The 26,506-nt window shown below is 40.9% G+C and overlaps 2 protein-coding genes across 9 annotated transcripts in view; both read left to right on the top strand.

The window, feature by feature from the left end:
• The window catches only part of syngap1b (synaptic Ras GTPase activating protein 1b), an 88,775-nt gene extending 79,580 nt beyond the window's left edge, over positions 1–9,195 (top strand). For 5 of the 8 annotated variants that reach the window (XM_060862355.1, XM_060862353.1, XM_060862349.1 and 2 more), the window contains 2 exons: positions 342–403; positions 7,854–9,195. In XM_060862355.1, the coding sequence (XP_060718338.1) occupies positions 342–403; positions 7,854–7,971 (180 nt within the window). In that variant the 3' untranslated portion in view covers positions 7,972–9,195. Of the gene's footprint in view, positions 1–341; positions 518–4,989 lie in introns of those variants that run through there. The other 3 variants (XM_060862350.1, XM_060862352.1, XM_060862354.1) reach the window with 3 other exon arrangements.
• A 1,803-nt stretch (positions 9,196–10,998) lies between these two features.
• Positions 10,999–25,085, top strand: smg5 (SMG5 nonsense mediated mRNA decay factor). The gene is made up of 22 exons (XM_060862357.1): positions 10,999–11,402; positions 12,752–12,850; positions 12,963–13,086; positions 13,402–13,558; positions 13,879–13,968; positions 14,095–14,184; positions 14,832–14,910; positions 15,137–15,262; positions 16,029–16,097; positions 16,209–16,420; positions 16,511–16,648; positions 16,985–17,821; positions 17,926–18,089; positions 18,240–18,315; positions 18,396–18,571; positions 18,934–19,092; positions 20,135–20,194; positions 20,826–20,985; positions 21,531–21,621; positions 22,497–22,571; positions 22,681–22,819; positions 23,866–25,085. The coding sequence occupies exons 1-22, from the start codon at positions 11,338–11,340 to the stop codon at positions 23,947–23,949; spliced, it is 3,270 nt and encodes a 1,089-aa protein (XP_060718340.1). The 5' UTR covers positions 10,999–11,337; the 3' UTR covers positions 23,950–25,085.
• Positions 25,086–26,506: the final 1,421 nt, after the last annotated feature.

Genomic DNA, 26,506 nt, shown 5'->3' with positions numbered 1-26,506 from the left:
TTTGCAAGTATTTTTATGTTTGTGTGTTTTTGTGTTATCTGAAATATGTGTTTTGTGTGTGTTTGTATATATATATATGTGTGTGTGTGTGTGTGTATTTGTGTGAACCCAAACCGGGAGACAATTTCCCCACATTCTCTACATCCTCCTCTTTACTCTATTTACACATAAACCTTCACTCAACCACCATCACAACACACACACACACCCACACACCCACACACACAAACACACACACACACACATCTTCTCCTATGCTGTTTCTCTCCCTCTCCTCTCTCTCTCTCTCTCTCACACACACACCTCTCCATGTGTTGATGAGATACGGTGATTTCTCTTAGGGGAGGCGGCAATCCATCCTAGTGCAGCCCCGTCTCGCACCCGTCCCTCCTCGAATGCACAGGTAATGAAGCAGCTGAGTGTGAGCCACCCATCATCACCCACCCTACAAACCAACCACCCAACCTACCAACCAACCACGCCTGACCTGTGTGTGTGTGTGTGTGTGTGTGTGTGTGTGTGTGTGTTTGGGGGGTGGGGTGGGGGGTATGTGCTCCATTGTCGTCATACACAAATGTACATTCAGAAAAAATAATAAAAGAAAGCTAACACTTTAAATACAGTCGTTATTATATGCTAAGTGATACATTAACTTACATAATAATTACCACATACACAATATCTCTACTGATATTCTGCAAAAGAGGAATTGTCCGACCTTTTTAAGCAACCTTTTATTCGGTTCACTTTTTTACATTTTTACGATTACAAATGATAATAAATTTATTTTGCGGTGCGGATAGAAAATCTCCAGCATCCACTGAAGGCTCACATTTTCCATTCCATCCCATTCAGCTGTTGCCTTCAGGGTCCAGACTGCTGCATTTAAATGCTTTTCTCATTTGTGAGGTGCATTTCTGTCATTACTGTCACAACGGCATGCACATATACTTTTGTTCTTATGGACGACACACACACACACACACTCTCACTAAAGTCTGATAAAATACATGTAAGCGGTGGAAAGAGTACAGAAAAGAGTGTCGAATATTTTGTTAAATATTTTGTTGTTCGATCTTCACATTGATTTTTTTCACGGTCAACTGGCTGGATCGCTGAAATTCACTGCATAAGGGCTCTATTTTTGTTGCCATCAGTAAAGAGGGAAGCCAAGTCAAGATTGGCATTAAAACAAATAATTTAAATGGTCTGGTTATAAGGGTTATGCAATCAAATCAATTTCTTTAATTCGTCTGATTTACAATGTCGGGTTCTGTTTGGAGTTAGATTAAATATAAAGATTCTTCAATGATTGTTTAGAGGTAGAAATAACATTCAAATTCTTCTTCATTGTAAAGAATTTGTGGTTAAAAAAACCCTGCCTTTTTTTGACCATCAGGAACTCCGACCATCAGGATGAAAATTTGAAATCGTGAATGGAATTGAATGGCGTGTACAAAAGAAAAAATAAATTGCTAAATAGAGGATGTATAAGCTGCCTTTCCACCACTGCTTCGCACACACACACACACACACACACACACACACACACACACACACACAGGGCATGTGCTATGATTCAGGGTGGGAAAGGTTTCATTACCACGCCGTCATCTACTTCATCAGTGCTCTCTGAACTAGATGATTGGAACTCTGGGAAATCTCCGTATCCGTCTCAATCCTGCCTGGACCGGGTCAATGATGTGCATTGCGTGCATGCATGTGTGTGAGTGGACGTCAGTGTGCATTCGTGTTCGTACAGCTTGTGCACTTGATGTCCGGTGGTTCGAGCGACGCTATGTTGGTGGAAGTGTTGTGCTGTTGCTTGAACTGGAGAGGAAATGGGAGTTTTCCATATTCCGGGAATGAATAAAACATGGGGTAATAAAAATGTGTGTTTTTATGTTTGTATAATGCTTTAAGGTGTACAAGCCTTTTCTTTATGCTAATATCTCACTATATACAGAGATTTCACTTCTAACTCGCAGAGAAATCTAGCTCACCACAGGAGATGTCATCTGTGGACTCTTCAGTCACAATTTGTCCAAAGTTAATGACCTTGGTATGAGCAGTAATTAGGATCCCAGTTGATGACTAATCGAGCTCTGACAGAGATACATCCTTCACTCCTGTTGTCCTCATCAACCAGCATTTCCTTGTTGATAATGTCGCCTGTAACTCCTGCACTCAGGCTCATGTGGAATTTCCTAAATTCCTTCCCATTTTCAAGCATTATGTCAAAGGTTCTGATTGAGAAGAGAAAACAAATTGTTTATTCTGTTACAATATATATATATATATATATATATATATATATATATATATATATATATATATATATTATACATATATTTAGAAATAAACATATAACAATGCCTTATCGGAATGATAAATGACATCAGTGCTGTACTTTAATTCAGACTGGGTTATGTTAGCAACATTTGCTTCTTGCTAATGTAATAGTCTGAAATCAAGCATAATTTTTTAAATGCGTATTTTAAAAAAAAAATCATTCTATATGTGCCATGAAGTTGACTTTCACTTCAAAACAAATTACAAAATTTTAACAAGTGAGCATATCTGACCATTGCGTAACACATACACACTCACTGAAAGATTAACACAAACGCTCATTCTTCATCCTGCGATAAACATGAATAAGTACACCAACCATTTTCTACACCACGCAGATGAGTATTTTCATGCTTATGACATGTTTATCTCCTCTAATAAACACTTTAATACACTGTAGCTTTGAGATTGTAGATTATCGCAGTGTTGTTGATCTTTATCAGGATTTTTTTTATCTCAGATGTTTCCTTTCTTACTGCCATAATCCAGACCTCACTGAAATGGACCGAACTTGACACACTCACTAGACTTGTTTTATATAGTAAATGAACTCTGATTTAGGCTTCAACTTTGTAGGTAAGAATAGAGGATAAGCCAAAATACAATGCTCATATTAAAATATGTACATCAAGCACCTTTTTTTTTTTACCAGCATTGCTAATAGGATTTAAATTGATATCACTTGTGTTGATTGTCCTGGTTTTATAACAAAGGTTATTAATGACAGATTTGTAACACTTTGAAGAGACATGAAAAGGCTTGTGTGATATAAGGATTTAATCATCTCTACACAACATTACACAACAATTGGGTCACAGAATAAAATGTGTTTTTTCTAGAAATCCACAATCCGTGTTTTCCACAGTTGCCACTACCAGAATGCACAGCTAAATCATGAGCAGGGATGACCAACGTCCCACAAGCCTAGACATGATCTAAAAAGTTAAAAGAAACCCTTAAATGTTCAAGCATACATTTTGAAGAAAAACACTGCATCAGTCTGGTACAAATATTAAATATGAATCTTACAAAGATCACAAACTCTGTGGTCACTGTGGTCCAAAATGTTTCTCCACTGCTCCATTTATATAATAAATTTAGCTGCAGTATGGTGTAACATTGTTATGGAATATTTGAAGAGTAATTCACTGTGGCCAGACTGATCTGAACAGGCTCTGGAGCTTAAACAATACTCTCTCAATTACAGCGGTGTCCAGAGGTCTGAGTCCACTACCAAGAAACAAAATTTTGTCAATAGCAACTCTGTAATGTTCAGTGAAATAGCACTATTTGAGACCAATTGAGACCATAATGGCTAATAACTGATGTACAAGACTAATGTGACTAAAAATTGATAAGAATGACCAGGACAATTGGTTAGATTTAATGAGACAACTGCAGTACTGTATAACAGCACATAAGCTACCAACATGAACATCAACTCTGTTGCTAATCATTTAACAATCCTTCACAAACTTTTGCAATATCGGAAATCTGCCGGAATTCACTTCACCATTCTCACCTGCAACTCTCAAAATACACACTGACCAAAGACCTAAAACCCAAAACCTAACCTTACCTAGGAATAGTTTAAAATTTTTTAGTTCAACAAATTTTATAGTTATAATTGATCATTTTAGTTTATGTTATTCTCACTCCTGGCTGGCTCGCCAATATGTGTAATCAGATTCAGCCTTCAAGCAGGAGGAAATGAGTATCACTTTTTTTAGTTCAGGCATTAGTAGTAGTTGGGGATGCACCATTACAACTTCTAATGTGGGCAAGACAAAAAGCAAAGCAAAAATATTGGTTCATTCCATTTAACCAAAAATAAACTTTAAAGTCGAATCCAGTGTTAATATCCTGCAAAAATTACTGGTTTCTTTTTATCAATTACAAAGTTTGTTCAACCAGATTCTCATTGTTTATAATGGCATCAAAATAAAGGCTCTAGTTTCACTCTAAACTGATGCAACATAGGTCAGGATCTAATATAACTGAAGTACAGTGTAAACTAAAATCTACCCCTGTGAGCTGAGTGACTTTTGGCATAAAATTGGATATTTTACGTACTGCATTACTACATATACGCATTACTACATACATACATATTGCATTACAATGTTGTGGACAATACTGGTCTAAAACACAATTTTCAAACTGGTCTGTATTTTATTCCAGGGTTGTGTGTGTCAGTATCAGCTTTGATCAAAACAAAGAGCTCAGTGTATCGCTAACAGTGTTTGTTAATGTAAAACCAGTTCTTGTTAGTGGACCTAAAACCTTGGACCCTACTGTATAATATGCTTGAGAGGGTGGAGACGATTGCGCAGCGGAATCATCAGCATTTGATTTCTTGGAATTTAAACCCCATTTTCCAAAATATAAAGTTAAAGATTTTCTCTGTGAGCAAGTGCTTATAATCTTTGACGTTGGTCTTAGTGTAATATTTATTGCACAACATGACGTTCCTGTCTCAACTGCACAGTGCAGCATTGGGAGAGGAGGGGAGTGGAACCGCTCAGCTGACCTTGTATATCAACCCCAGATTTTTAATCCCTCCCTCATCCCTCTCTCTTTTCTCTCTCTCCTGTTTTTCTCTCTTTCTGCGTGACTTTTTATTTCTCCCTTCTGGAGCATTTTTATGGATGTATCCCATACCTCGGCCGTGTAACTCATTCTCCTCTTTTTTCCCTTCCCACTACTTTTCCCATCCCTTGTGACCATATCTGTCCTTCTCTCCTTTTCTTTTTCTTCTTCCCTCTCTCCTTCTGTCTTCTTTGAATGATTCTTTGCACCATTTTGTCCTTTTGTTTTCATTTTTTCTTCTATTCTTTTCTTCATCCACCTTCTGTCCTTCAAACGCTCCTTGTGTCCTTTCTTTCCTCTATTTTCTCTCCCTCCCCTTTCTTTCTTTCTCTTTGTCTTTGCTAGGAAGAGCAGCTTCCCTCCCTGGGTTCTCCAGACCCCGGTGTGAGTGTTGGCGGAGGAGAAATGAGCGCCGCTCCTGCCTTTGGAGTCTCTCCCTCGGACATCTCCTCCGACAACCCGCCCCAGAACGGAGGCCCGTCCCCCAAAGTAGCTTCTCCCACCCACCCCCCACTTCATACGCACCTCGGCCGGAATGGAGAGATGTGCGCCAACCAAAAAGCCTCTATGGCAAACGGGACCACAACAACATCAAACATGGGAAGCGGATTAGAAGGAGGGGGAGCAGGTCTCTAACGGCACTACGCCAATCCGAGCGAAGAATGATAACATCCCTTACTTCTGCCCTTTTTCATCATTTTTTTCCTGCATGAGGCACATCTTTATTGGGAGGCGCGTATCCTTACACCATCCACACGAAACTACTAAAGGGCTCTCCAGTGGATGGATCTCATATATCCTGTTGAGTAAAGTAGAAAAAATACATGACTTTTTCCATCATATGTTGCTTTGGAATGACATCATATGTGGTGTCCAGTGAACCAAATGTGGGTGACGCTTGTGAATGATCTGAATTCCTGAATTTAGATTTTTTTGGGGGGTTTTTTCAGCTGGTTAACTGACCTCTAGAGTGCTGTGTAAAACAAAAAGACATAATTCTCTAAAAAAAAACTATGTGGGTAAAAGGTCTAAACCTGTTCAGATAATGCCAGCTTTCAAGGCTTTCTGAAGCAGATCCGCTCGTATTGTCATGTCGTCTGGCTTCCTTAGTGCCTTTTCTGCATCCTTCAACAGGGTTTTCAAACAAGCAACAGAATAACGATTTCGACAACACGTTCCCATTTGGCATCACGCGTCTCGCTCGTTCACGTTAAAGTGACTTGGACGATATTATGATCTGGAACAGGGAAACATTTTCATAAATTTTTTTTCTTTCGAAAGCAGAAGAAGCCGTTCATTTTTTTTTAACATCACACTTAACGAGAAGTACTCTTGGTCTTCAAATTGAAATTTGAAATGAAGGAAGCTGCCTCAGTAGATTGCTGGACTTGTGCAATGTTTTTCTCTTCTCAATCTCAGAACCTGTGTGTGATCAACTGGTGCTATAGATAAAGAAAAAAAGCAGTCAGATATCTGTGTCTCATAGAATTGCCTCCCATTAACCCAAACCCCTTCCTCCCTTCACCCCAGCTCCTTGGTGTCCATTTTTCTTGCCATGCTGTTCATTACTCCTTTGAATGTTCAGTGTTTCATGAATGCAGTGTGAGGTGGTCTCTGTCAGGACGTTTTCATATCAAAATACGACACTAGGCCAATCACAGAGGGCCTGACTTGTTACCGTCTTGTAAACAATATCAGTTTGCTATATTTTTTCTTGTTTTACAGTACATTTATACTCCCACTGCTTTAGGGTTTGAAATAAGGAACTAATAAGTGACATCTCAGTTATGTTTTTATATGGACTTTATTAGGCTTTTTTTTAAGTAGCTCAACCTACAGTCAAGATTTCAGCTGTGATTATACTACAGAGGTGCCAATACTATCTGCCATAAATTTATATTTATTTACAGCAAATTTTCAAATTTGATATATGAAAGACCACAGCTCTGAATTCTTGGTTTCTGTTCGCTCACAACACAGAGGCTCGTGAGTTCAGAGGTCAGATTTCACCTTGATAACATCAAGAAATGAAAGTAACCATTTCCAAAAGCAAAAGATTGTCTTTCCTGTCCTTCTGTCCTTTCCCTTTAACTTGCATTTGCTCTGAACACTGATTCAACTGAAAACCTTGCAGGAGATTAGCAAAGATCTACCTAGTTACTGTAAATATTGGCGCCTCTGATCTCTGATTAGAACATTTGACCTTGAAAAAAGTGCGCATCTGTACAATAATTCTCTACCTTATATTCTTCTACGCTATATAGAATCACGTCACATCTGTCTGCAGATATTCTGATGTCTTGTTTTCATTTTATATATGTTATCATGATAAACATATTATACAGTCATAATCATGACGACCTAGCTTATCCAATGCAGCAGGCTGTGAAATGTCTTTTATAACTAATTTGTTGTAAGCCTTTAGGCCTTATAGGACTCATGCTTGTGATTCAAAGCACTCGATTCGAGTTGGTGTGTTAAAAAAATAGATGCACTAATATAACTAGGCTGGAAGGAGAAACTGGGTTCAGATGAACAGCACAATAAGAGAAGCGTTAATATCTTTAACTGTCTAAAGTCTAAAGATGAACTTTGAGACTAGAGAAGAGAATGGACTGATTACCTTCTGTTTCTTCGAGAGCCTTAATTGCATATATGGCTATATTACAAGCAAGTTTTTAAAATTCAGTAATAAAAACAAGGCATCCTTAAAGACATGGTTGAAGAACATGGTCTACAGGGTCTCTGGTCGGTGATATACCTCAGCCAACAGGAATAAGAGACTCAGGTAAACATTCTGCTTCGCAGCTTAGCGCAGAGTAGTCGGTCCATCTCTTCTCTAAGAAGTAGCAGTGATTTCCTCGCTCTTCTGCATCCCTATTTTTCTTTCTATCCCGTCTCTCTCCCACCAGCCAAGCACACAGCTTTGTGGAGGACAATCTGGAATCTAATTGGACGCCTCACCTAGGACCGTCCCCAGGATGGCATGGCTATAACGCCAGGGCGCTATCTCGCGACTCGCTCGCTTGACAGAGAGGAAACTGAGGCTCTGAAACATAAGAGCCCCAGGTGACCCCAAAGAGAACCTAGGTACCCTCCGTCTTCTGCTCCTTCTCAGACTTTTTTCTCTAGGACCTTTCATCCTTCAACACAAAATGCTTGCGTCTCAGAGAGGCTTTCAGACATGCATGTAAAGAAGGTGTCCAAGGACCGTCTGCGTCTCCCGTTCAAACATTTGAGCAATGCTTTACAAACTCTTTACACAAGAACTACGTGAACATCTCATCCACAGGGAAGGAGACGTTTCCATGTGTGTTTAAAAAAGGTGCTGTTCTTCTAAGACATGACATACACAGATTCCTTCTGTTCATCACATCTTTCTCTCTGTCTCTCTCGCTCTCTCTCTCTTTGCTTTTCGAGTCTCTTCATCCGAGGTATTTAAATATGCATCTAAATATACACCGGTGAAATAAACCGTTTGTGAGGTGCATATGTGTGGAGGACAGAAACACCACATATTGTTTATTCTTTTTTCTTTTCCCTCTTAATCATGCCACATTATCACGTCTGCTTCAGTTAGACAAGAGAAGAAAATACAGAACTGTTGGAGAAGCAAGTTCCTTTGGATGTTGTCATTTTTAACCCGCTTCCCTTCTTCGTCTCTTCCCACGTCTCAGTGATCTGCCTCTGCAACGCAGCAGTTGGACTTTTTTTTCATTATAAAGTATCCGATCCTGAAAGCCCTAACGAGGAAACGTAGTCTGTTGTTTATCCACATGTCAGTGGAGAGTTCACCGGATTCGGAGAGAACATTCACTTTTAACTTCTTCTGGACTTCACGGCCGGACAGCCTGGACATTTTTAATTTTTTCCTTCCTTTTTTTGTTTGTTTTCTTAAACAATTGCAGGTATGTATTGCAGTTGAAATCATGTTGTGTAGTGAGTGAATGTGTGTATATATGATGTATGGGTATATATTATATGGACATGTACATACGATTTGTTTATATATGCATTGTACAGAATGTATTTTGTCCAAAGGAGGAAACGTTTGTTCTTCTGTTTTTTTTTGTTGTTGTTTTTTTTTTTTTTTCGGAAAAGTGGCAATTACGAGGCAGGTGTCTTTGGAAGCACTTTTTTTGCACAGATTAACATACAGAGTCTGAGACGTATGATGCATCACCATTACGCTGCCACACACCTCGAGCTTGCACCCATTTTCTCATTGACTGGGGCATTTTGTAATAGTTTCTAAGTGACAAAGCAATGTTTGTATATATATATATATATATATATATATATATATATATATATATATATATATATATATATATATATATATATGTATATATATATATATATATATATACGGAATATAACAATATTTCTGATTAATTTTCATCTTCATGGCTGTTGATTCTTACAGCTGGGTGTTTTCAGTGCTCGTGTGTGTGTGTGTGTGTGTGTGTGTGTGTGTGTGTGTGTGTGTGTGTGTGTGTGTGCGTGTAAGCTCACCTTGAGGAGCTCCAGACAAATTCGTTTATGAGGTCAAACCCCTGGAAATATTTACCGTTCCATTGTATTCTACTGACCTTTTGTACACTTTCTCCCTTCCCCGCATTTCTTCTTCTTTTCTTTTCAAATTGTATTTATTTTATCTTTAATCCCTGGAAATGGATGGAGTTCCCATGATGTGCCTCCTTCTGATAATTTTTCATTTGACTTTTGCCAGCCATAAGAAATTCATATCCATTCTCCTTGACAAGCCATAAGCCCCACCCCAAAAAAATTATCTTTTATGAAAAGGGCAGACATTTGGGGATTTAATTCTCTTCTTTTTTTGTATGTATGTATGTATATATATATATATATATATATATATATATATATATATATATATATATATATATATAAATGGAAAGAGTGATCAACCTGGAGTGTTGCTAATATTTATGGATTTGTTATGAATGTGGAAATTCTGGTTATTGAATTGTAATTATTATTATTATTATTATTATTATTATTATTATTATTATTATTATTAATGTAATAATGATTGAAATTGCTATTCTCATCTTTTAGTTTATTCAATGCTGTTGAAAATAATGTGTTCATTTCCATTATTATTATTATTATTATTATTATTATTATTATTATACTTTTTTTGAATTAGCAGGTATTTATATTTTGGGGTGGGTGAAACATAGAGATGAAATTAATATGATGAATACAAATAAATTCTTATCAACATAATCTAAAGGTGTCTATATTGCCTTCTATCTATCTATCTATCTATCTATCTATCTATCTATCTATCTATCTATCTATCTATCTATCTGTCTGTCTATCTGTCTGTTACATGGATATATAAAGCTGTTCACACACAGTACATCATGGCATATTTGTTGTCACACACCCAGCGAGTGATGACATTTCACCTTGGAGCAGCATCACTTTATCATATACTGGAAAAAGACGAGTTATGGGAGTAATAATCATCCAGATTCTATTAAAAACAACTTTACTTTACTTATAGTATTGAGTATAATTGATAATTATAATCTCTCTCTCTCTCTGTCTGTCTCTCTCTTTTTCTCTCTCCCTCCCCCCTGTCTGTCTCTCTCTTTCTCTCTCCCTTCCCCCTCTCTCTTTACCTCTCCCCCCCCTCCCCCCATCTTTATCTGTCTCTCTCTCTCTCTCTGCCCCCCCCCCTGATTGGCTGCCAGCTTTAGCTTGTCTCCAGAACTTGTGCTTAAAGTTGTGACGTGATTTGTCCGAGTTACCTTATGATGGATCTGACACCAATTCCAGTCACGTTATTGATGGAGTGACTAGAAACAGCAGAGTAATATGTTACTATTTCACTCCATTTCCAGCAGTTACAGTCGTCTGCAGAGTTTATTACTAAAATCTAATTCCTTCTTAATTCCATTTTGAATCATCGTTGAGATATTCCAATGTTTCACAAGTATCGCGAGACCGGAGCGGTCACTATGGAAACCAGCAGAACTCTCGCGGTACTTCAAGTGGGAACTGTAGAATAGAACGTACAACGGAAGTCTCGCGAGACCTGAGCGGTCGCTGTGGAAAAATGGCCGCTCACGGAACGATTCCTGGAACGGGGAACAACATCAGCTATCGCACGGGGCGTGACAGCTGACCTACGGCTCTGGTTTTGTCCGTCCTTTACCTGACTTCCGAACGGATGGGTAAAGAAGCCTGCGACAAGCGGCATAAGGAACCACAGCGAGTCTGTTTAAGTAGTCGGAGCTAGCTAGAAAGCTAACGTTGGCTAACGTAGCTAGCTTGCTAGCTAACCTAAGACAAGGGGCGCGAGCCTGAACCAGGATTTTGGTGTGCTAGCAGAAAGCTAGCCGTAAACAGCCGCAGGCAGCTATGAGCGGACCGGGACAAGATAACGAGCCTGAGGCCAAAATCCTCCACATCAAGCGGCTGTACAGGTGAGAAACAAACTACTCCATTACGGCTTTAGGATAAAACTGACTTAAATAACAAACTGGTGAATCACGTTCACAGCAGCTTCTAGCTAACTAGCTAGCTAACTAGCACATTATACATCTTTTACATTCATTACCTTGTTTATTAAGTGAACATGAGCTAATTTGGCTAGAAGGCGTCTATTTTTACAGTAAAATCATAAAATAAAGCTACTCTTACTCAATATGCGAATATTTCCAACGTACTTACTAAATTAAATTGATGTTTTCAGACAACAGTGAGCCACGGAGTCGTTTTGAGAGTTGCTTTGTTTCCCAGATGACAGCTGTCAAAAAATTAACCTGTTTCATGAGTAGCTTTCAGTTGCACTTTTAAAAAAAATCTGAATTACGTTTCTTGAAACCAAAAAATTATCCACCTATCTGATTTGTTTTGTACCGGTAAGTCTTTTGCGAACGAGTCGACACCGAATCGACTCTTCTGTAATCTGTAATGGAGAGATATCGTGTGCAGTTGGTTTTCTTAATGAAGCACAGACACAATGGCACTGTAACTGTAATGCCATAATGCCTAAAAATTCGTAGCCCATCTGCTTATTTAATAATGATCTAAATAGTTTTTTTTTTACGTTAAAGCCAATGAAATGATCTTGCAGAACAAGCAAATGGTGTGTAAGTTGAGTTAGAGAGCATGAAATGACACGTTCGGCTTACCATTTATGCTGCTGTGACAATAATTCTGGCACTGCGAGAAGTTTCCGAGTAAGATCTCAGGGTGTGAGCACCATCATACTGCATGCATGTAGGTACAAGGCAACGCAAATGACAAACAGTGCTCAGTGCAGGACGCTCGAGTTCTTTACTCCAACCTTAACCACCATTTAGTGTCTTCTTGGAGCTCAGGGGTTTTGTGCACAGGGACATTGTCATGATGGAGCAGAGTTCTGGGTCTCGTAGTGCCAGCGAAAGGAAACTGTAACGCTACAACATACAGAGACATTCTTTATGACACACAAAGCTGTGATGGTTGGGGTGCACAAACCTTTAGTCATACTGTATAACAGAGAGCATGTTGTTTCTAAAGTAATCTCATGACTAGCAGTGAGGTATGCAGTGATATCACAAACGAAATCTTAACACCATTCTCAGATGTTTCTGATACACAGCATGTATCACAAACAGCCATCAAAAAAATCATATATTGGCTGCAGAAATTTATATTTTCTTAATCTATTTAAAATTATTAAATTGAAAAATGTGCTTTATCTGTAAGACTGATCTCACATGATGAAAGTGCATCAGAATATCTTGCTATTGTTATAAATTGAGTTATTTCGTGCCTTTCTGTTTAGGGCCGTGGTGGAATCCGTACACAAGCTGGACGTGATCATCGGCAGCAAGTCGTCCTACAGGGAGGTCTTCAAACCGGAGAACATCAGCCTAAGAAACAAGTAAACGCGCTCGGCTCGCTCTCAGCTTACTTTATTTAGCAGGATTTATATTTGATCTGAGTTTTGTTGTTGTTGTTGTTGTTGTTTTTTTAATTAATTATCTTTCTGCCAGACTGCGTGAGCTGTGTGTAAAGCTGATGTTCTTGCACCCTGTGGATTACGGCCGCAAGGCAGAGGAGTTGCTCTGGAGGAAGGTTTACTACGAGGTTATTCAAGTCATCAAGACCAACAAGAAGGTATTGATGTTTGCAGAAGCAGTGAGGGTTTGAGGGTGGATTTATTTTCTCTGACTGTATAAATGGATAAAAAAAAAGTACAACGTGTCATTATTTAATTAATTGTCTGAAACTTGAAAGTAGTGAATTGTTTTAAAAAAAAAGTGAGGAAAGATGCTTTGTCCTGCTAAGCGTAACTAAAGTCAGTAATCATGTTAACTGTAGCTACTATCGAAGATGTTTGACTGTTTGGAGTGAGGATTATGGTGGATCAAAGTTGTTCCTAAGCTGTTTCTTCTTGCTTTGTAACCTTTGTCCTCTTGTGTCCTCATGCAGCACATACACAGCCGCAGCGCTCTGGAGTGCGCATACAGGACTCACCTGATCGCTGGCGTCGGCTTCTACCAGCACCTCCTGCTCTACATCCAGTCACACTACCAGTTGGAGCTGCAGGACTGCATCGACTGGACGCACGTCACCGACCCGCTCATTGGTGAGATTCTTGGCAACCCCGTAGTCCTCGGTGTCATCGAGGATCTTGTGGATGACGTCATAAAGCACAGCACTCTGAAGGCGCTGACACCGGAGACTCCTTTCATAAACGTTTTTTATATATATATATATATATATATATATATATATATATATATATATATATATATATACATATATATATATACACTGTACATCTCCATTAAAAAAAAATCACCATAGCAACAAATGCATACGCATGTTAAACTGCCTCAGTGAGCACCGTCTGGGCAATTTATTATTTTTTTTTTATGTTAAGTAATGTGTGTTTCTCGTCCTCAGCTCGTAAGAAGCCTGTGTCTGCCACACCTAAGGAGATGGAATGGGCTCAGATGGCATGTCATCGGTGTCTCGTGTATCTGGGTGACCTCGGTAAATCCTTTTGTGTTTTAGAACTAGAATTAGCTTTGAAAGCATGTGGGTATCGCAAAGCTTGTAGTTCATAATGTTAGACTGGACTGGCTGTGAGGAAAGTGGAATGTTTTTTGTCGTGTGCAGCAAGGTATCAGAACGAGCTGGCAGGCGTGGAGTCCGAGCAGCTGGCCGAGAGATTTTACCACCAGGCCCTGTCTGTCTCGCCAACCATTGGTGAGAAACATCACACTTTCACACCACTGACTCTGAGTCAGGAGGCGATTTGTCACAGTTTTATTGATAGGAGTTTTTTTTATATATATATAATCTATCTTTTAATGATGTTAAGATCGTGTGCAGTTTCAACCATATATTTTCACCCCAGTACCAACAGCTCTATTTATTTACATTTGTTTAAATGATTTCTTTTTTAAAATAAATAAATAAACAAACAAAAAAAAATAAGATTTCTGTTCTGTCACTATGTAAGGAAAATATAATTTTAAGCACACGGCTGATCGATATGATATCGAATTAAAACGTGATCAGTGACTATCGTGAAGCTTCATAGCACGATATTCAGTCATGATCGAATTTATGATGTAATCCATGTTTTTGTAAATAACGTTGCTAGTAAACAGCTGATGTCATTTTATAAAATTATTTATTTGTTTATTTTATGTAACTAATATGTAGATTTTACTGTTATATTTTCTATTCAATTTTTAACACAAATTTTATGTTTTGAATTAGTTTAAAAACAACAGATGAGAAGTAAAGTAATATTTCTCACTTGCCCTCTTTTTTCTTTGCCTTTCTTTCTCTCATTTTCAATTATTTTGCCATGACGCTCACCTCATGTCAATTCCTTTTCCTGACAGGAATGCCTTTTAATCAGCTTGGTACTCTGGCTGGAAGTAAATTTTATAACGTCGAAGCTACCTACTATTACCTGCGCTGGTAAGCTGATGCGTTTTCATTGTTTTATCTTAAAGTTGCAGTTTTACTGTTCGGCCTGTGGAGGGCAGTGCATCCACTGTATACAGCTCGCTCTGTAACTATACAAGGAGAAGTGACAGTTGTACACTATTGAAGGTTATGAATGTTAGGCTCATGCTGTATGTTGTAAGAATAGTGAGAATTGTGTGAACGAAATGACGAGTAACCTACTTTTCCTGTCCCTCAGCAATCAGTCCGAGACGCCCTTCGAGGGAGCCTACGGAAACCTGAAGCGTCTGTTTGATAAAGCGGCCAAGATGTACCATCAGGTGAAGAAACAGGAGATGAAGAAGCTTTCACCATCGCGCCAGAGGTCAGTCTTTATGCTCCAGTGAGAGAGAAAGTAGCAATTATCTGCCTGAAGAAAAGTCTACAACATCTCAGGGCCTTTTTACCCCTGGTCACTTCACGTGTTCTCTCTGATCCGATAGCTATCTGATTTGTTAAAACTGTTCCATTTACATTAGGCCACATAAACGCGTCTCGGCGAATCGGATATCGATCCGATCTTTCTACTCCCGCCCAAAATGCTAATATATTTGACCTCATTTCGGGGATAATTAAAATTGAACACGCTTTGGTGTGTGCGGTTTTCAGAACGCAATCGAAAAGAAGACAAAAAAACTTGTTACGGCGGTTATGCTACAAAGAACCAACCTGGCGCGATGAACGACTCGTGAGTCACCTGCGAGTGACGTACTTCCTGTTTGGGAGGAGTTTAGTGCTGACGTATGTGGCTTGAACAACCACATTCATTTACACCTGTCCAGTTTCATCTGAAACGCGTCCCAGACCACCTCCTGAAGGGGTTTGTACCGTCGGATTTATATCCGTCTCCAAAACGTTTCTGAGGGCATTTAGACCTGGTCTTTTTACCATCGGATAGCTATCTGATCACAGAAAACGCATGAAGTGACCAGGGGTAAAAAGCCCCTTTACTTGTTTGCAGCTAAAGATTGAATTTTATATGTTATTAAAGTATTTTTTTATATTTAATTACGTTTTTTTATGCAGTTCTTTGTCGTAGTTCTTAATAAAATGTCATCGGCAACAATGAAAAATTTCTATTTTCACTTCAGATCAAAGGACATCAAGCGACTCCTTGTAAGCTTCATGTACCTTCAAAGTTTACTGCAGCCCAAGAACAGGTAAGATAAACCTCTGTGAAGGAACGGTGGCTTCTTTTGCTTTAGTTTCTTAGTCAGAGTTTAAAACACTGCTCGGAAATCTTACGTGTGTGTGTGTGTGTGTGTATGCAGTGTGATGGAAACGGAGCTGACGTCGCTGTGCCAGTCGGTCCTGGAGGACTTTAACCTGGTGCTGTTCTATCAGCCCACACCGAGTCATGGCAACCAGTTCGTCGGCGAGGAGGAAGACGAGCACGATCAGGCCTTCAGCGTGTTGCCCGACAGCCTGGTCTTTAAAATGGTGGTGATCTGCCTTATGGTGGTCCACAGCTTAAAGCGAGGAGGTGAGGGATGAAGAGTGATGTCCTACCACACAGAGATGGTAGTTATTTATTTGTAAGTTTCTTGTTATTTAATTGTTTATCCGATTTCAGGTTCTAAGCAGTACAGCACTTCTATCGCCTTCACACTAGCACTTTTCTCCCATCTGGTAAACCACGTGAACATGAGACTTCAATCCGAGCTCGAACAAGGAGAGAGTGACGTCGCGCCATTACGCACAGACGCCTCGGGTATGAAGACAAACTAAAATTCAGAAGTTTGAGTCAGAATTCGTGGGGTTATGATTTTATTCTTAGTGTTAAACCTGCGCAGTAGTCGCTAATATCTGCAAACTACAGATTCCAGTATTTAAGTTTTCTGCATTTTACTCTCCAACCTTCTGTCTCTAACTGTGTAGAAATAAAATCCCTTAAAGTACAGACACGGTTTGATATAAACGTGTCTGTATTGCAGGTGCAGGCTGTAGAGCTTAGTGATACTTCCTCTGCAGTTGTTTACCGTGTTACAGAAAGGAAAAAAAAATTCACACGTTTCTCGTCTTACTTTGCCTCTCTTCTGGTTCTTAGATGACGCTGATCCTCGAGAGCAGACAAACACACTTCCCTCAGAGGACAAACCGCTGCAGAACGGTTCTGTAGAAGAAGACGGAGACGACGAGAACGACGAAGACGAGCTGAAAGGCGGCGACAGGATGGCGGTTTCTAAGAAAGGCTCCGGGAAGAAGAGCGGCGAGGAGAAGCCGAAACAGAAGAGGAAATACTCGCGTCTGTCCATGCTGCGGCGACGACGCTGCGCTCGCAACGAGGACGAGAGCGACCTGAGCGAAGGCTTCGAGAGCGACGAAGAGGAGGACGAAGAGCCTCAGAGAGCGGACGGCTCGGGAGTCCAGACGAACTCTTCTCTGGGGAAAGAAGGAGACGCGGCGGGAGAGCAGGGTGTCTGGGAGAGTGGATCGGAGGAAGAAGAGGAGGAAGAAGAGGAGGAGGGTGGCACCGCGTTTGATGTTGAGACAGACTCTGATATGAACAGCCAGGAGTCACGCTCTGATCTGGAGGACATGGAGGATGCAGCAAGTCCGGTGCAGGAGCAGCAACTTGTGGAGGAGGAAGAGGAGGAGACGGTGCATCCATCACGGGAAGAAGGCTCCACACCACCTGCCACTAACGGCCCGCTGCTGTCCAATGACCCCAGTATCAGCAGCAACCTTCAGGCCGTGTCCTCTCAGCTCTTCCAAGCCAAACGCTGCTTCCGTCTGGCTCCAACCTTCAGCAACGTCCTGCTGAGGCCCTCACACACCTCCAACACAGCCTCTGAATCCGTCCCCTCGCAGCAAGCCACGCCCCCTTCCGGGGACACACCCAGTAACCCGACTCCAGAGATCGCCAACGGAACCAACGATGATGGTCATTATCTTTTTGGCTATTGCTGCTGCTGTTGTTCATTTCTCACCGTCTCTCTTTACTATCTTTCTCTACTGAAAGCTGTTGTTTTATTGTTTCCCTCCCAGATGTCGACATGGAGGACAGCGAGCACAGCAACCAATCATATCACAGCGAGAAAACACTGTCCGAGAGACTTGAGATTCTGACCAACCAAGGTCTCATTCAGGTGGTGAAGGTCTTCGTGGATTGGATGAGGACAAACACGGACATCATCCTCATGTGTGCACAGGTACAACAATCTCACAGGACTGTCGAATGCTGGACTCTGATTGGTCACAAGGTGTAGATTCATTTTCAGTAGATGGATCTCATGGAGCTGGAGGTTCAGTTCAATAGGTATGTTCAATAAGGTCAAGAGATTTTCTCTTCTTTTCTCCAGAGTTCTCAGAGTTTGTGGAACCGCCTTTCAGTGCTGCTTAACTTACTGCCTGATGGGAACAAGGTGCTAGAAGCAGGTGGGTTGAATGCACTCGGTTATTAAGTTAAGACACGTTCCTCAGAACTGGTGACTGAATTCAGTATTGCTGTATTTCAGATCTGGTCCTGAAGAAGGAGGTAAGGGACCTGCTGGCCAATAGCGAGCAGCCGGACCTGGTGCAGACTGTGCTGCTGCCGGAGGACCAGGCACTACGCCACCTCCCTGCCCTGAACCTGGCACACCGCCGTCTCGACTTCACTCACCACAGAACCAGTCTGAGCCAACTGCAGGAGGTACGTCGTTTAAACACGTACACGAAACTAATTATGGGCGTGTCACTAAATTTGAGCTAAATCGCTGGTTTTAACAATCAAGCCATCATTAGTTATAACTGAGCAGTTATACAAATGAAAAACTTATTAAGCTGTTAAAAAGGTCGAGCTGTAGCGTTTCAGTCCCAGTTAACACTCGAGCTGTTTTTAGTATTTTTTAGTATTTCCTTAAGAATACATTGTATTTTACATTTATTTTATTAAATTAATTGGACTAATCAATGTATTTGACCTGTTCACATTTTTTTTATTCATTTATTTCAAATAATTTCTGTAGCATTGTGTAAATGCACAATTCCTTTTTATTTCCACTCTTCTTCCAGTGTGTGGTGCGTTTGTGCTGCATCCGCAGCTTCGGCCACTTCCTCACCGGTCTCCAAGGCAACGTGCTGCACTTCAACCCGGAGGCAGGTATTTTCACCAGCATCAGCCAATCGGAGCAGGAAAACATGGTTCAGCAGGCGAAGGCGCAGTTTCGCATGGTGAGAGCCCTGAGGAACGGATTTTGGTGACTCTTGAGATTTGTGCGTCAGCGGACAAAGCGTGCGTACGGGCATCCTGTCGCGGTGCGCAAATTATCGCTGCCCTCGTGCGTCATCCGAGAGGCCGCCGTTCGTTCTCTGACGCACACGGGTTTATTAACGCGCATAACAATTTATTGTTTCTAGGGAAACGGTCCTTTTTAGTTTTTCTGTACATGCACAGAAGGAGTCTCCAGTGTCAGAACACAGTGCCGAACACGAGCCGTGACCAGGTTTTCTTACGATTTTGGGATTATTATGTAATTATACAGCAAAAAACAGAATAATTCAGACGGTTTTAACATTTAAGTGTTTCTTCGTTACGTCTATTAAGAAAAAAAATCCCCTGTATACGTTTTCATGTTATTTATGTGCACTTTGGTTGGTATAAAACCCACAGCTCTGTCGTTATCTTAAAGCCAAGAATACATCTGAAAAAGTAAAAAAAAAAAAAAAAAAAGCTTTTCATTTTATTTACGTCATCAGTTCTGTAGGACATTTTAATTTGCACCTGAACTTTTGCCTCCAGCGTGCACAGGCCACTTATATAAATGTACAAAAAAAATAATAATTTAAAAGTGCCAGCCATAAAAAAATAAAAAAAAACACCTTCACTGTAGCACTGCCACTCACTTAAAGCAGGAATAAATGATAGGGTACGCAGGCCTGTGGAGAGCAGAGCACGTTCCCTTTTGCACCGCCTTGTCATATTAGCGAGGTGTTCTCAAGAGTCTGATGTTGCTAGGCAACCACACTGCCCTCACAGCGTAGAACAAACGCTGATTAAAGTGCCGCCGTGCTGTTCTGGAGCACCGTCAAGCTGACAAGGCTTTAGAAACCCAAGATGTGGTGTTCTGAGAAATTGGGGGAGGGAAAGACTTTAGCAAAGTACAAAATAATTCTGAAGAAAGCAAAAAAGTTTTATAAGTCTAACTTTCGTGATCGTGTCGGGTTTGAAAGTTGGTTGTCGCGCCGGTGTTTGACTGCGGTGTGTTTCCTGTAGGCTGAAGAGGAAGCGCGCAGGAACAGGCTCATGAGGGACATGGCACAACTACGCCTGCAGGTTTGAGTCCTCACATCACTTTTTTTACAAACAATGTCTGATATCCTGGTTAAAATGCTTAAATCTGATTGGTCAAAAGGCGTTGATTCGTTTCCTAGAACGTCAGCTTTGACTGTAGTGCAGGTACGAATCAAGGGTTTATATTAACGTGAATTTTTGCATGTACATAAAATATAAAAGTGCTCAGGCTCTTATTGTGTTCTTTCTCTCTTTACACCACAGTATTCTGAGAAGCTCATTTTACCGTGTGTGTGTCTGTGTGTGTCTGTGTGTCTGTGTGTGTCTGTGTGTGTCTGTGTGTGTCTGTGTGTGTCTGTGTGTGTCTGTGTGTGTGTGTCTGTGTGTGTCTGTGTGTGTCTGTGTGTGTCTGTGTGTGTGTGTGTGTGTGTGTGTCTGTGTGTGTGTGTCTGTGTGTGTGTGTCTGTGTGTGTGTGTCTGTGTGTGTGTGTCTGTGTGTGTGTGTCTGTGTGTGTCTGTGTGTGTGTGTGTGTCTGTGTGTGTCTGTGTGTGTGTGTCTGTGTCTGTGTGTCTGTGTCTGTGTGTGTGTGTCTGTGTCTGTGTGTCTGTGTCTGTGTGTGTGTGTCTGTGTGTGTGTGTGTGTGTGTGTGTGTGTGTGTGTTGGCACGTGCAGTTAGAGGTGTCCCAGCTGGAGGGAAGTCTTCAGCAGCCCAAAGCCCAGTCGTCCATGTCTCCATACCTGGTGCCCGACACCGGAGCTCTGTGCCAGCACCTGAACCTGCTGCGACAGCTGGCAGCAAGCGGCTGCTTCATCATCATCATCCCGCGCACAGGTCAGAATTCTTGCCCTTCAGCTTTATGAGCATGAACCGCTGGACACGAGCCACATGATGAACGCTTTGGAGTCATGCGGTAGTTAGAGTTTAGGTCACTAAAGCATGGTCAGAGGTTTTAAAGGCCTTTTAACACAACATGGTGCATGATGACCAACACGCCTGCTTGTAACAGCCAATCAGATTCCAGAATAAAATTCACGGTGACCTTTTGTCCATCATTTCACTCTTCGTTTAAACGCCGTGTTACACTAGTACGAGTTCTGATAAAATGATTGACAGCTACCTTGGGGTTTCAAACTCCGCCCCTTTCTTCACTCGTATCAACTCGATAATTTCTGTGAAGGTAAATGGAGAACGTTTTGAGACGTTAATATTCATTTTTAATTATAAATATCATTTTTTAATTGAACTATTCTAGGAGAAATGTGTTGCATCCAGCAGTTACAAAGCGTGCAGCCGTTTTTTTTCCCCCCTCGACAAATCTGTAGAACCATTAACACCTTAAGTAACACGTTTGTATTTGTGTCTTATTCTCTCCTCAGTCATTGATGGACTCGACGTCCTAAAGAAGGAAAATCCCGGTGCGAGGGACGGCATCCGATTTTTGGAGTCCGAGTTTAGAAAAGGGAACAGGTAAAGATCCGAAACGCATCGTCCTGCAGTGCTGTATTTCAGTCGGACTTGTGTTAATATATTATTATTGGTACTAGTTAGTACTAGTTAGTACAGTAATACAAGTAAACAACTTTCTGTTAATCAGTCAGGGACATGAAATATTTTTTTGTCTTTTTTAAATGACTTGTTTTACACAGTGGCGTCTATCTGCCTTTCTGTTTATTTCTATCTGTCTATACGTCTGTCTGTCTGTCTATTGTGTGTCTTATGTTGATATTAAATGAAGTATATTCGCTCGCTACAGTAGTCTAAATGGCTGATGACACGAAAGAGCGAATTAAACATACAGAGTGGTGTTCAGTCGACTCGTCTGACTGCTGCTCGGTCGGAACAAAAGCCCGCAGCCAAACGCACACACACACACCCTGTTTTGGCAACGAACTTAAACGCTCTTGCTTAACAGCATCTGAGGTTTTTTGTTCTGCTGATGTAATTATTTGGCTTGTAAATGATTACAAACTATTTAGCAGAGAAAAGGGTTATCAGGAGCTGCATGCTAACATCACACAGAGGTGAGAAGGGAACTTACCGGTTGTTATAGTTACACTGAACGAGGGATAAATATACTTTACACAAGCGTATGCTCAGCAAGACAGAAATCACTGTGGATATTTCGTTTGTTCCACTGTAAGACTTGTTTCAACTCACTAGCTAGTGCTTTTGCAGCCCGTGGCTCAGACACGTCTCTTCTACACTCCGTAAATCAGGACACGCTTTTATTACTACTTAGAAACCCTTCTAGAAAGTTCCACCGGCTCGTCCGATTAGAACACAGATTATTTTTGTCCACTCGAACGTTGCAGCTCCGTGTCATCACCTCGTCTGTGTTACAGATATATCCGGTGTCAGAAAGAGTCTGGGAGGAGTTTTGAGAGGGATAAGCTGAAAAGACAGGACATTGAAGCCTGGTGAGTATTTATTTATTTATTTATTTATTTATTTAATCAGTGCACCGTTTTATTTATATATCAGTCACAGTGTGTGACGATCGCGACCGTATGGGTTTTTTTTTTTAAGGCATCTTTATAAAATGGTGGACAGCTGTCGGCAGTTGACGGGCTCTCAGGGCGGAGGAGACGAGGACACGGCCGGCATGGTGACCCTGCTGACGGCGTGCGAGGTGGAGGAGCTCGCCGACCGCTCCGCCTCCATGAAGGTCTGTGGAAAAGCAAACGCACGGTGCCAAAAACAGTCGCGTGGAACGCAATAGGGACGCGCCGTTTGATTTGTTTTCGCTAAATCGGGCGGCATGTGCAGCTGTCTGATCTGCCGTCCCCTGGATATCTGTCTACCTCCCTATTTTTAGAGGCTCTCGAGGTTTTGCTCGTAATTAGCGCCCCGGTTCAGTCCTGACGCTAACAGAGGGTTAGCGCACAAATCCCAGTTAAACCCAGGGTTGAAGTCGTTAATGCTGTCGTTATGACACGACGTAGAGACCAAATGTTAAAATGTCAGCACAAGAACACTAATTACTCAACTAGCTGCGCATTAACAGTTTATTTCATTTTATCAGTTAGCAACGTTCTGTCGGGATTAAAACTGTGAAGTTTTATTTCAACCCTGCGTCAGAACACTGAGGGATTCGTGTCCAGAACACATCAGGGCAGATGTTTGGTACTGACTCGTATCCATGGTTATTATTACACAAGCCATGAGTGTTCCTTGTTCCAGGTTATTTATGGTTCTATGTGGTAGGTTTTTGTCTTCCATTTTAATTATAAATATATTATCATGACTTAAACATCATGATTTTATTTATTTAGTACAGTATTTAGTTTCCTCCTCCTTCTCACGTGAAAGTGAACGTCTGCACCTTCTGTTAAACGTTTTTATTAATAAAGGAATTAAAATGTAGATTTTATTATCATTTTAACAGTTAATTTAGGTTGAAATGAGAGGATTTGTAGTAGGATTTCTTTAGGTTAGTTTTGAATTAAATGATGTATTACTGTTTAATAATTATTTATATTATTTAAAAAAAATAGCATGTACATGTCATTACAGGGTCCTTTTTTTTTCTTTTTTTTTCTTTTTTTTTTAAATGTTTACATTTTTATGTGTTATTTGTGATGTAAGTGATAACATGAAACAAAGTCAATATGGGACGAGGCAGAGACACAGAAGTGTCCCGCTTTTTCTATTGATCCGTGCAGACCTTTGACTTTTTTATCAGAACGTTGTGTTCTTGTCCCTCTGTGACAGTCGGCCGTCCAGGCAGCGGTGTCGGCGGGAATGGAGCTGAAGAACATCGTGGAATTTTACCGTCAATGGAAGGAAATGGGCTGAAGGAGACCGAGGGACAGGGGACTCAGCCCAGCTCTCAGCTAATCACATGTCGACTCCCTCTCTCTCTCTCTCTCTCTCTTTCTCTCTCTCTCTCTCTCTCTCTCTCTGTCTCTCTCTCAATCTCATTTTATTGCTCTGTCTACGTCTACATCTCCAGGGTTTATTAAAGAACTCCTAATAGAGACGGAGGACGATATGGAAGTGTTTTGAAAAAGCACCAAACCAGGATGCAACAAAAAAAAACCCCACAAAGGGTTTGGAGTGAGAGAGAGATGAAAGGATGAAAGTAGCAGTGTTAAAAAGTTGGCCTGGTTTTGTCCTGACCAGATGAAACGAGTATGAGAAACACACACACACACACACACATGCGCGTGCACGTGCGCGTACACACACACACAGACAAAAACAATAAGTATACATGTATAAAATAAGAGTTTAGACGTTTTATGGTTCTTTTTTCTCTGTTCTTGGTGAGAGGGAGTCGTGTCTGTGTCTAACTAGTGATGCGACGGTAACCAACCGAGCAACAGAACACGCTCGTACACACACACACACATACACACACACACCTTCCCTTCCCCCGAGCAGAACCGTAGCACCACGGTCTGGTTTCACGAGTCCGCACCTCTACGAAGCGACTCCTGACTGTTCGGTTCACGAAGGCTCATTTAGATGTACACTTTCTTTTGGATGGTTTTCTTTTCTATCCTACATGGCTGCTTTTTTCCCCCCTTTTGGGCTTGTTTGTGATGATTGTGTTCATGAACACACCGTGTAAAGATGTTAAAGCAGATGGTTGGTTTTATTTGCTTTTATTTTTCTATGTTGTTCCCTCATTATCGCTGCTTTTTGTAAGTTTTACTGTAGTGACAGGGACACGAGCAGACATGAGCGCGGCTTGTGGGTGGGGTTTCACCGCCGTCTACAGCGGTACAGAGCGCTTTAGCGTCAGAGGTGATGCCGTCGCCCCTGACCGTCATCTCAGCCTCACGGTTTTCTCATTAACTTATGTGAAGGTAGTTCTGTTCGTCTTCACCGTCGCTGCCCCGTCATAGTCATCCCTCAACGCAGTGAAAAGGAAACCGATGTACGTGTGAGGCATTAAAAATAAAAAAAAAATCATAAGACAAACATCACTGTCGTCTCTCTTTTCCCGTTTACTTGTTTACTTGTCTTTTCTGAGCAGTTTGTTGATCCTCTCCCCTTTTTCCTCATCAGGTGAATTATTTTTGTTTTTCATGTGTTTCTCTTTACATTTGTAAAAAATAAATAATTCAAAAAGCTATGCATAAATTTATGGGTGTGCAAACTTTTGCACTTGACGGTATATTAACAGTTCAGACCGATTCTTTAGTAAAAACAAATAAATAAATAATTCAAAAAGCTATGCATTAATTTATGGGTGTGCAAACTTTTGCACTTAACGGTATATTAACAGTTCAGACCGATGCTTTCTTTACTAACTTACTAGTTGATTAAAATATTGCATTAACCCTAATAAAGTGTTCCGTGTAGCAGGAGGTCACGTTGTTGTGTTGAAGCAGCTCTCCACCTCCAAGCCACTTCTCTGTACAGGATTGGGGTCTCGTGCTGCCCCCCAGCCTGTGCCTCATCAGGCCACTCTATAGTTAGCGCTTCTTGGCCGAGGCTGTGGTCCCACCCAGTCGAAAGATAACCAGACGCTGAGCTCCTATCAGGGGCAAATGACTCGAAAGTCCTGAGTCTTGGCTCTGTTCCAACTTTGTAGCTTCACTGAAAGGGAGAATGAGGGGAAAGAGCTACTGACGTGTTTTCTGTTGAAGCCTTCGTTCTCTTTTCCCCTCCATACACCCAGAGATAAAACCCAGGAGATCTAAACACTGGGACTCTGAGTAGCACTTGGACTTTCTTACTTTCAACTAAAGGTTCAATTCTATATAAATGTTCTATACATCAGATCCAACACGGCTGCTTATGGAATGTGCTGCTTATTTATAGCACCAACTGTGTGTGAGTGAATGTGTGAGTGTGTGTGTGTGTGCGTGAATGTGTAAGTGTGTGTGTGAGAGTGTGTGTGTGAGTGTGCGAGTGTGTGCGTGCGCGTGAGAGTGTGTGTGTGCGCGTGAGTGTGTGTGTGCGCGTGACAGTTTGTGTATTGTTTATCAGAGTCTTTAGTTTTATTCAGTGACTTTTGTGTGTTTCTGTAGCAGATCCTGTAGTCATACACATTTACACACACACATTATCTCATGAATGTGACTCCCTTCTTTTTATTTATTTATTTATTTATTTTTACTGTCTCTGGTCCATTCAGTGAACCGATGAAGTGACGTGTTAAACGATTATAAAACCTGTCCAAACCTAATGGTGTCTCATCACAGCCCGGACTGTAACGTAAAGCTCACTGTAGTCACCATGAGTCCTGGAAGTCATCCAGATCTTTACAAACGAGTAATTTTTCATTATATTTAACTCTAAATTTGTACAAATTTCATTCGAATGCTAAAATGTTATCGTTTCTATAGTAACGGCTCATTTACAGGGACCTGTACAGCAGACGCCTTCGATAATAAACGCG

Source organism: Tachysurus vachellii, chromosome 25, assembly GCF_030014155.1.
Source record: "Tachysurus vachellii isolate PV-2020 chromosome 25, HZAU_Pvac_v1, whole genome shotgun sequence".
In the NCBI taxonomy this organism is placed as follows: Eukaryota; Metazoa; Chordata; class Actinopteri; order Siluriformes; family Bagridae; genus Tachysurus; species Tachysurus vachellii.
This window is presented reverse-complemented; position numbering and strand designations above follow the sequence as displayed.

What these genes read in the sequence shown, in the direction of transcription:
- smg5 (XM_060862357.1), top strand. Translation starts at nt 11,338, where the DNA reads ATGAGCGGACCGGGACAAGATAACGAGCCTGAGGCCAAAATCCTCCAC. An exon ending in CAACGGAACCAACGATGATG is followed by an intron (nt 17,822 to 17,925) that starts GTCATTATCTTT and finishes TTTCCCTCCCAG; the next exon opens with ATGTCGACATGGAGGACAGC. An exon ending in AGACAGGACATTGAAGCCTG is followed by an intron (nt 22,572 to 22,680) that starts GTGAGTATTTAT and finishes TTTTTTTTTAAG; the next exon opens with GCATCTTTATAAAATGGTGG.